Source organism: Papilio polytes, unplaced genomic scaffold (assembly GCF_000836215.1).
Source record: "Papilio polytes unplaced genomic scaffold, Ppol_1.0 DF824180.1, whole genome shotgun sequence".
Classification (NCBI taxonomy): Eukaryota; Metazoa; Arthropoda; class Insecta; order Lepidoptera; family Papilionidae; genus Papilio; species Papilio polytes.
The window spans coordinates 3,480,538-3,491,051 of NW_013525024.1; the positions used below are offsets into that span (position 1 = coordinate 3,480,538).

Here is a 10,514-nt window from a genome sequence, read left to right on the forward strand (position 1 = left end):
CATCCGCTTCCGTTAAAACGGCCTCCGTTACAACTCTAGTTATAAGTAACATTAGAAACATTGGTTAGGTAAAAAAGCCGAAGCTAACATAATAACTTGTATGCAGGTATGACTTGATGCTGGGAGTGACAAAAGCGGAAGCATACTTCGCGTTTAGCGGTGACGACGTGCAGTACGGCATCGAGGCCGACAGACGCTCCAAGATACTTAAATCCTTCGTCAGGAATACTTACAGTTACCATCTGTCTGAAATTCTAGCGACAATTATCAATGAATACACCGATTGGGAGAAACCTGTACAGCATCCTATTAATATAAGGTCAGCATTGTGTTTAAGTAAGAGAAAACGACTCGTATAGATATCTAAATTAAGATTTATACACCCAAGAACATTGATTCCGGGTCACTTAAAGAACTAGAATCTCAAATAAGAGTGCTTATTAATAAACGTGGGAAAGGGACCATAAAGTACGAGCTGCCAACATTAAAGAAACAATGTTATGGAGGTAACTTTGACAGCAATTGAGAATTTGACAAATGTTTTTTTTTTTTTTTGCGGATGAAGCCGCACGGGAACAGCTTAATATTTATAAGTGTACAGTTAATAGTAATAAATTTTTATTTTTTAAATTACATATTTTTTACAAGTATCCGTTGATGAGACATTCTTGTAAATAAAGTAATTGTCAGAATGTCCCGTTCTTTTATAACAAACATTATGTTTTGCTTATGTCTAATAGTTTAATATTTTTAAGAGATTTTTATTTTTATTAGTGTGTGTATGTATGAATGTGTACGCGCGGGTGTTTGTGTGTGTGTGTGGGTATATGTGTGATTTGTTTATTTGTGTATGTGTGTGTATGTATTTGTAACCGTATAAAACGCCGTGTAACTGTCAGTTTTGAGTGTTTCTGTTAATGTATCAAGTTACGTGTTAGGGACGAGACGCTGGAGGCGCTGAGCGACGCGCAGGTGGTGGCGCCGGCCGTGCTGACGGCCGACACGCACTCGGCGCTGCGCCGCAACTCCTACCTATACGTCTTTGATTATCAGACTAAATACGGAGATTATCCACAGGTATGAAAGGCAACAAATATTAAGTACAAGATAATATTTTTTTTTAATTTATTTAATTAAATCATGTAACACAAATTACACAATTGAATAGTTAAATTGGCAAAAATTTACATCACACTAGATCTAATTTATACATGACCTAATGCCGGCTACGTGTGACTCAATGTCCCGTGATCGGGCAGTCGGGCTAGTCTTTTAACCCTCTTAGGAGGGTGTTGGTACTTTCACGGAATCTGCGTAATTGGATGTATTCTTTAAAAAAAGCTTAACATTTTCTAGATTTTCATTTATGCTTTTAATTTTTTGGACAGTGCTATGCCGCCCTCTTCCATATTTCTTGTCAGGGACTTCGGAATCGGGTATTTCTCTATTCTTTATAATAGGCGAAATTTAATTCTGGGTGAAACTTGTGTTACGGATTTCCGATCACACGAGGGTTCCCGCCACTTGACTCTTGTAAACCATATACTAACAAATATAGAGCTTATTTTGTGTTGTAAAATAAATATGAGTAAATTAATAAAAATCTATACTTAATATAATAAAGCGTAAACACACACTACTTTGTTGTCTAAGATGTCAGCAATTACAGCATATTTTTGAATAATCCTTTTTTTAATAAAAAGCTCTAATCTTACGTCACGTTTTAGGCTATATTTTAACGGCACTAAACTTAGGGGATATATATTTTGGATAAAAACCCTAATGTGGAAGAGACATAACTTGCTGCCAACATCAAGGAAGCAAGGTTGTTATCATGTCATGTCATTTTGACATTTGTAATTGATAATTTGACAAATATAAAGTAATAAAATAAAATTTTCATAATTTCATGCGGATGAAGTCGCGCGGGAACAGCTAGTCTACTAATACTTTTACACACAAATTTGATGAAAAGTTATAAACGGAATTTTAGATTGCAAAAGCTCGTAGGAATTTTTATTAACTTCTCACATATTCACAGAAGTTGTCAACCGGATATAAACTTTTATGTCTTAATAAAAAAGCTCAGAAGATGTTTGAAGTCTGTTAGTTAAACTGCAATTAATAAAGACTCGAGTTACCTCGTTTACGGAAACGGATGTTCCACTAACGAGATAGTAAGCCAATTACTTGGTCAGGCAACCGACTCTAATTTACCAACAGAACTGGTTTACAAAATAAACTGGTAACGACTCGTAAAACATTATTTTCTTAATTGAATTCTATAGAGCGTGTAGTCACTGTTTAAAGCTAGTCATACTTTTTTACTATGAATAACTAGCTTTCGACCGCGATTCCGTCCATGTGGAATAAAAAAAGTATACTATGTGTTCTTCCAGACTATTTCCATTTATACCAAATTTCGTCAATATTCGTTAAGCAGTTTAGGCTACAAACTCTAAAAAAACCATTTTTTAGAGTATGTAGCCTAAACGTCTGCACGGATCTCGATGAAATTTGGTATAGATGTAAATCGTCTGAAAGAACTTATAAGCTACTCACTTTTTTGTTAATTCCACGTATAGTCACGAGTGAAATCTAGTAAATAACTAAAAAGCCAGGCTTCTGAGTACTAAAAAGATGTTATTTTAGCGTCAAGGTTGCATCCACGGCGAGGAGTTGCCGTACATGTTCGGCGCGCCGCTGGTGGGCGGGCTGGCGCACTTCACGCGGAACTACACCAAGGCTGAAGTAGCGCTTTCCGAGTCAGTTATGCTGTATTGGGGGAACTTCGCAAAGACTGGGTAACTTTACTTATTTATCAAGGAGGATTATTCCCAACCGTCACCCCGCTCTGTCCCATCTTTTACGACGAAGGGACGGTTGGACGTTATTTTATTTCATAACGGTTCCATCTGTCACCTAATTGGTGGTAGTGGGACTAAAAGGTGGGACAGATGAAACTTTTTAACCTCATGTGGGGACTGTGGGGTGATGGTGACTATGGTAAGAAATAACCATAGAGCCATTAATATGTCCTCAGGAATAGAAATATACAAAAATATTACGCGAATGAACAACAGAAAAGGTGAGAGAGTGAGAGAGAGGGAGAAAGAGGCAGAGAGAGAAAGAGATAGAGGGAGGGGGAGAGAGGGATAAACTGCAAAAATAAACATAAAATTGCATAATAAAAGTAGAACTTTCGTTTAATTTAGTTGAGGTTCATTATAGTTATTGTTATCTTAGTATGAGTTTCTACAGAGTTGCCTTACAGAATTAGGTGTGGAATTAATTTTTAGTAAACATTATTTAAAAATATCTTCATTTTCAGACTATATTTTACATTTTAACGTGGAGTTTTGTTTCTAGCAACCCAAATGAGGCTCAAGAAAGTGATCCAATCAGAGCGGGGCGGCAAGAGAGAGTAAGAATGAAGAATATGGAATGGACGGCTTACGAAGCTGTCCATAAGAAATATTTGAACATTGATATAAAATCGAAATTAAAAAACCATTACAGAGCACACAGGTAACTACAACACTTTTAGAAAATATCGACATTGATATTATACAAAAAAATATATATTTTTTGTATATATATATATTGAAATAATTCGAAAACTACTGACTAGTATGCCGCTTTTAAAAGGTTTTTCACCATTAAAAAGCTACGTTCTCGCTGAATAACATAGGCTATATTTAAAGATTTCCCCAGGGCGAATTTGCAAGCAATAGTTAGAAGAATATAAAGTATAGCTGGTAAAGTCCACTACGTGAAATTTAAAAATATAGCCTATGTTACTCAGCGATAACGTATCTTTATAATCGTGAAATAATTTTTAAAATCCGCCGAGTAGTTTTTGAGTTATTTCAATACATGAAAAAGTACAAAATATACATATATTTTCTTTTTATAATGTTAGTATACAGGAAACAAATTGATACAGCAATAATATTTGTTCTCAGATTATCTTTTTGGTTAAATCTGGTGCCGGATTTACATCGTCCAGGGGGAGAAGATGTCCCTCTCTCGCATCATCAGCTCGAGCACGAGGATACCTCCTTACAGCCTACCATAAAAACATTCACACCACCGTTCAAGAAGATCACTGATTTAATTCTATCAGAGACGGGAGTCGCTACAAAAATACCTGTGCTCGCTGTACTGAATGTTACCTCACCATTAAATTTTAACATCGCTGGAAACCCAACACAAAGTCCTGATCTACACAAATCGGATGCAACTTCTCCTCCCGAAGATGGATTTGCAGCATACTCCACAGCTCTGAGCGTTACAATCGCGATCGGCTGTTCCTTACTCATATTGAACGTATTAATATTCGCCGGCGTGTACTATCAGAGAGATAAAACGCGTATGAACGGCCAAGACAACGGAACCCATTTAAAGAAACGGGTCGAAAACGGTCAGATGCCGAACAACATTTGCGGCGACCTTGAAGGGTCATTAACCTATCAGACCAGTCTAAAAAACGATCCAACGATCCTCAGTCGGCACACGCACTCGCATCAACTACCACCGCCCGAGTTCGCCGACTTACCGAATAGTATGACATTGCCTCGAGCTCCTCCTCCTCCTAAAGCAAAGGCGAGCCAACAGGAGAATCAACCTTTACTCTCACATCATATACAGATGATAAACACGAGCACGCTCACTAAGAAGAACACTCAGTTGAACGCTAAGTCGAGTGTGACGATGGAGGAGCTGCGCGTGTGACGTCAGCGCGCGTGACTGCAGCGCGCCGGCAGCTGCGGCGACCTGCAGCACGACGACATCGTCTGACTCCAGCCGGACCTTCTGCGGAACATTGTGGACTATATATAGCTGATGTTCTCGGATAGAAGGTTAATGACTGTGTGTGAAATATTACAGAACCTTGTGGACTCATTTTTAAATAAAGTTCTCGGATACAAGGCTTAAAAGTGTGTGAAACATTAAAAGTGTATTAGGGTAGTGGAATCAAACTAGGTTGAAATGGTGTAACTTCAGCCGGCTGAGGTCTGGACTTTCTAAAGAACATTACGTACTATATATGAGTGATGTTCTCGGATAGAAGGAAAACAGTGTGTGAAACATTAAAAAAAATTAATAGTGAAAAAACTGTGTTGTGTTGTAATGTTTCCCACATAAAGTTTATTAGTACAATGAAATCAAACAATATGGTCTAAATCGTGTAATTTCAGACGGACCTTATACACATTTAATTAGTGTAACTGTGTTGTGTGAAACATTTTTTTTTTGTTAAATACGAACAATATGATCGAGATAGTGTAACTTCAGACGGATTACTACAGAACCTTACATTATATATTTTACTCAGATAGGCGAAAAACTGTGAATCGTTTAAGAAATTTAGTAAAATAACTATGAATCATTACATTTTTATTACTTTAGTGAAATGAATCAAAAGATTAATGTAACATACTTTAAATGAAGTTTATAGTGAAGTGTGTGAAAACTGTATAATCATATCTAAACAATTGGATTACAGACGTCTATATACGTTATTGTGTAAATGTATGTAAATAAAATTTAAAGTAAATGATTGAATTAAATGAATGTACATAGTTGTGTCAACAGTTCCATATCCCTCCTACACCGTTGTAATTTGTAACCTCGACTTAGAATTAAGCATTTAACATGTAATTGTTATTCTCTCTATTTTCTATTATTTTTTATAATATAAGATGGCAAACGAGCAAGCGGACTGAATCCACCGAAATTGAGAGCGACCGCTGCACAAACATCTGCAATTGCAGCGTTGCCTACCCTTCATTGACGGAGACGCACATAAAGAGGACATTTCCCCTTATGCGTCTACTCCACCGTCAAATCCACTTTTCCTTCCCATCCCTCCCTCTTACGAAAAGGGTGGAAAGGAAGAGGGGCTAAAATTAGGCCTCCGGCACCACACTCATCAGACGAAACGCGGAATTGCTTCCACTTCACTCCTGTTTTCTGTGTGGTCGTGGTATTAAACCGACCGAGCCCTACAGTCCGAAGATGTCAAAGCGGCCACTGTTATATATATTTTGAAGTTCAATATAGCATTTTAACCAATCTTGATAGTCTTTATGGAATTAGGAGAAAATAATTTATTTTGTGTATCTTCTAGAAAATAGAGAGAATCATTTTACCAAAACAGTTATTATGGATGAAATGTAAAGCAAAATGAATTTAATGAAGAACACCAAGTTTTTTCTTGATAATATCTATGTATAAAGCAATAATATTTTTTAATTTTAATGTTTTAATTGTTTCTCTTTGATTTTGTAATATTCTAACAAGATTCAGTTCCACTAATGTTTTAAATTTTTTTTACAAAAAGGTTTATTAGTTTTAAAAACTCATGTAAATTAAATTTTAAAAAACTACCAGTGGAACTGTACCTTATCGTGTGCACTTTATTTTATGTTGAACATAGACGGACCAATAGTTTTTGTACATATGTAAATAATTTTAGTAATCGATTTAGCAGATTGGTATGATTATAACCTAAAATCATTAAAAATGAATACGAAAGTTGAAAATAAAAATCAGTTATTAAAATTGTCTTTATTGGAAAAATGACTTTTTCACATTAAAATTATTGGCATACTGAGTTATTAGTTACTAACATTAATAATCATAAAGCCTAATACACACTTGCGTTTATGTCGCACGACGAAATTGCAAATGGATGAGCATAACCTAAAAACCATTAGATTCTTGCTGTCTAATTGTATTGTATAATTAAAAGCAGTAATTAAACAATCAATACCTTTCTATTTATAAAGCCACACACACGCTTAATTTTTTCTGAATAGTCCGATCTGTCAGATAATTTTAATATGTAGATAAAACTGCGTGTGTGTGGCTTAAGTTCTGTATTTAGTTAGGTAAACATTGAATTTTTTTTAGACCTTTGTAATTGTTGGAAATTTGAACTATTGAATTTCAAGCAAAATAAATTAATTTTTGTAATAGAAAAAAGATAAAAAGAAAGCCTAAATTAGTAACTTTTTAACATCTAGACAACAAGAGTCAAATGGTAAGCAATAATTTTCACTTAGCAATGTTAACATGTTATTTTAATGTAATCTGATTTTATTTGTAGCTTCAAACGCACTTTCAATTGTTAATTTTATTAAATAACAACTCTACGTGTAAACATAGATAAAATATTCTGGTCTGAACAAAATACTTCCCTCAATTAACTACTAATGAGAGGCGGACTAAACGATTTTAATAAAATATTACGAATGAAAGAAAGCAGTTTTATTTTAAAAAAAGTTTTTGAGAATTACTTTCTGAGTAGCTTTCGCCCGCAACTTCGCCCGCGTGGAGTTAAAAAAATAAAAGTAATTAATCTATGTGTTCTTCCGGACTATGCTCGAGATCTATGCCAAATTTCATCCAGATCCGTTCAGCCGTTTATGCTACAAACTAACAAAAAGCCATTTCAATACAATACTCAAACCTACTGATCCCGCCAAAATGGCGAGCTTATGCATAAATTTGTCGAATGACATTGACAGATGTCATAGGGTCCGTCCCTATGTATGTCGATGATCTAATGTGGGATTATTCCCAACCGTCACCCTGCTCTGTCCCCACATGAAAATAAACGAGAATACAAAGTTTCATCCGTCCCACCTTTTGCGACTAGGTGACGGTTGGAACTTATTTCATAACGGTTTCATCTGTCACCTTATTGGTGATAGTGGGACTAAAAGGTGCGAGGGATGAAACTTTTTATTCTCACATGGGGACAGAGCTGGATGACGGGAATAATCCGTGTTGTGCTGATTTCTTTTTATTAATACATTTTGCTGTATGAAGGGAAATTGGTGAAACTAAAAATTATGAATGTATTCAAAAGATATAATTGGTATGAAGTATGATACTTTGTCTTCATATTAAAAAATGTAAGAATAAAAAACGAGGAAATAACCTTGTTTTAAAATAACCGTTTACAAATAAGAAAATACTGGCACAAAACTTACACGACTATCTGTCTGTAAATCTAATTTAAAAACAAAGAAATGAAAATTTGTTCTATTGGTTTTACTATCAAAACCTTTTCTTTTATTACGTATTTTAATTCCAGTAACATTTGTTTCAACATAACATCTGTAACAAAGTTTTTAGAACAGCAAATACTCAAGAAAATCAGATAATTACTGACCCGTACAAATACACGATCCGTTTAATGTCAGCAAGCAGGTGCGTGATATTGACTTACACGAGCCTTACATTCGCCCTTTCTTACTCGAATGTGTTAATCTCAAAAGCAAATTGTATTGTATTATTTATTTGTCTGTTAATTTTTACAGTACATGAAGTTTTAAAATCTATACTATTATAATAAAGCGTAAACACACACTTCTTTGTTGCCTAAGATGTCAGCAATTACAGCATATTTTTGAATAATTCTTCTTTTAATAAAAATACCTACACTTACACTTACGTCACGCTTTAGGCTATATACTTTCACGCTATTAAACTTATGGGGTGAATATTTTGGATAAAAACCGTAATGTGGAAAAGACACCATAAGTTGCTGCCAACATCAAGGAAGCAAGATTGCTATGGATTGACATCATGTCATGTTATTTTGACATTTGCAATTGATAAATTGACAAATGTAAACGACAAAATAAAATTTTTAATTACCCGAGGATGAAGCTGTTTGGAAACAGCTAGTAGGTAATAAAATAGCTATGAGTTTCAGCATCTTACCTTACTAATATAAATGCGAAAGTTTCGATCGATGTTTGTAAGAGTTTGCCGCCTAAACTGCTGCACGGATCTTGATGAAATTTGGCATAGATGTAGAGGATAGTCTGGAAGAACACATAGGCTACTTATTTTTTTTTTAATTCCTTACGGAGAGAGTCGCGGGCGAAAGCTAGTGTCTAAATAATATACATATGTATATTCTTATTCTCTTACAAACAGAACCTTTCTATAATGAATGGATTTCCGGCCTCCCAGAAACAGCCTGACATCATCAATTTACATTCCTCAGCCTGTGGTTTAATTGTAATAATTTAGCGAACTATGAACTTAATTTGTTATACAAATTGTAATAGAATTTCGAAAACTAACAAATTTTGAATATTCGTTATGAATCGAACGCAAAATAAATAGAAGAGTTTTCATATGTTTTAATGCACTATTTATGTTTACCCTCTGAAGTTTTTAAATTGCGCCAAAGACGAAGGACCCTTGCTATAAATTACATCGCCACTACTTGTAAAATATCTACTTGAAGAATTTGATACAAGTAAAGTTTAATAACTTGCATAGTTTTTAGAGTTATATAGCTTATTTAAAGTTTAAAATTACGGATACGATCTTAGGTAATAATCGTAAATTGGAATAACTTGGGGTCTTATTACTGTATTCATACTTGTATGGTTTTTTTTTATAAAGTCTTTTATACCAAGCTAGGTGTTGCCCGCGACTTCCCTATAATATGCCCGTCTATGTCAGCTACCCTTCAGCGAAAGACCAGTCGAAATCGGTCTAGCCGTTTCGAAGATTACCCGAAACAATCGTGGACAGACAGACACACAAACAATTTTAAATGCGGTTTTCGTTATCAGAAACGCAAATATCTTCTGGAAATCTGGAATTCTTCTTTTGATATTACAAATAGATCAGTATAGACTATAAATGATTAAAAATAAGCGAAATTAACAGTATCTTTGCAAACAAATACTTCTTTAAAGGAGAGGAAATAAGGAAAACATCTTGAATAAAATATTAATTAGCAAGGGAATGATCCGCGCGCTTTGATATTCGTGGAGGGTGTTTAATGTCTCCACTTCGATACAAATGATAAATATTAACTTGAGAGAAATTTCTCTTACGACTTTTATTTTTATATAGACTAGACTTTATTTGATGTTTCCACATTATTTTCTCTAAAAAATGTCTAAACTAATCTTCATGTTTGATAGATGAAGTATTAAAATTTAGAAAGATATTTCTTATATTTCAACTTTCGATTCAAAAAGCGAAGAGTTTACGATTACAAAACCTTACTGCTATTTAAAAATTATCTCCCTATTTTGGCCCTAAAACAATGAGAAACAATTCAATGGATCACAAAAACATTTAAAACAAATAATACTGGGCTATTGAAAGAGACATTTTTTTGGCAAGCTGTTACGATTTTTCGAAAACAATAGAACAAAGAAGACATCAAGAGAATTGAAAGTCGTGTCTGTTACTTCGGTGTTCTGTGTTACGTTGTCATTGAAATTACGTTTAATATTGACGATATTACAACAATATCTATTGTAGATAGAACTGTTTAATTCGATCTTAAACATTTCTTTAGTGTATTTTGGAATTTAAACAGACGTTCCAAAATAAAGAGGTTATAAATTCTGTTTTTATATAACAGCATTTATATTTAAAATCGATAGTAAATTATTCTCAAAATATGTCAGCGTAATCAATCTTAAAGATAAATTATTAAAATTGGATAGTACATATTACTTAGT

General features: G+C 34.2%; 1 protein-coding gene across 3 annotated transcripts in view; it reads left to right on the top strand.

Annotated features, from left to right (window-relative positions):
• Nucleotides 1-5,745, top strand: part of LOC106111257 (neuroligin-4, X-linked) — a 36,181-nt gene extending 30,436 nt beyond the window's left edge. For all 3 annotated transcript variants that reach the window (XM_013293282.1, XM_013293284.1, XM_013293283.1), the window contains exons 8-12: nucleotides 107-319; nucleotides 939-1,077; nucleotides 2,653-2,804; nucleotides 3,370-3,528; nucleotides 3,966-5,745. In XM_013293282.1, coding sequence (XP_013148736.1) covers nucleotides 107-319; nucleotides 939-1,077; nucleotides 2,653-2,804; nucleotides 3,370-3,528; nucleotides 3,966-4,734 — 1,432 coding nt within the window. In that variant the 3' untranslated portion in view covers nucleotides 4,735-5,745. The remainder of the gene's footprint in view (nucleotides 1-106; nucleotides 320-938; nucleotides 1,078-2,652; nucleotides 2,805-3,369; nucleotides 3,529-3,965) is intronic.
• Nucleotides 5,746-10,514: the final 4,769 nt, after the last annotated feature.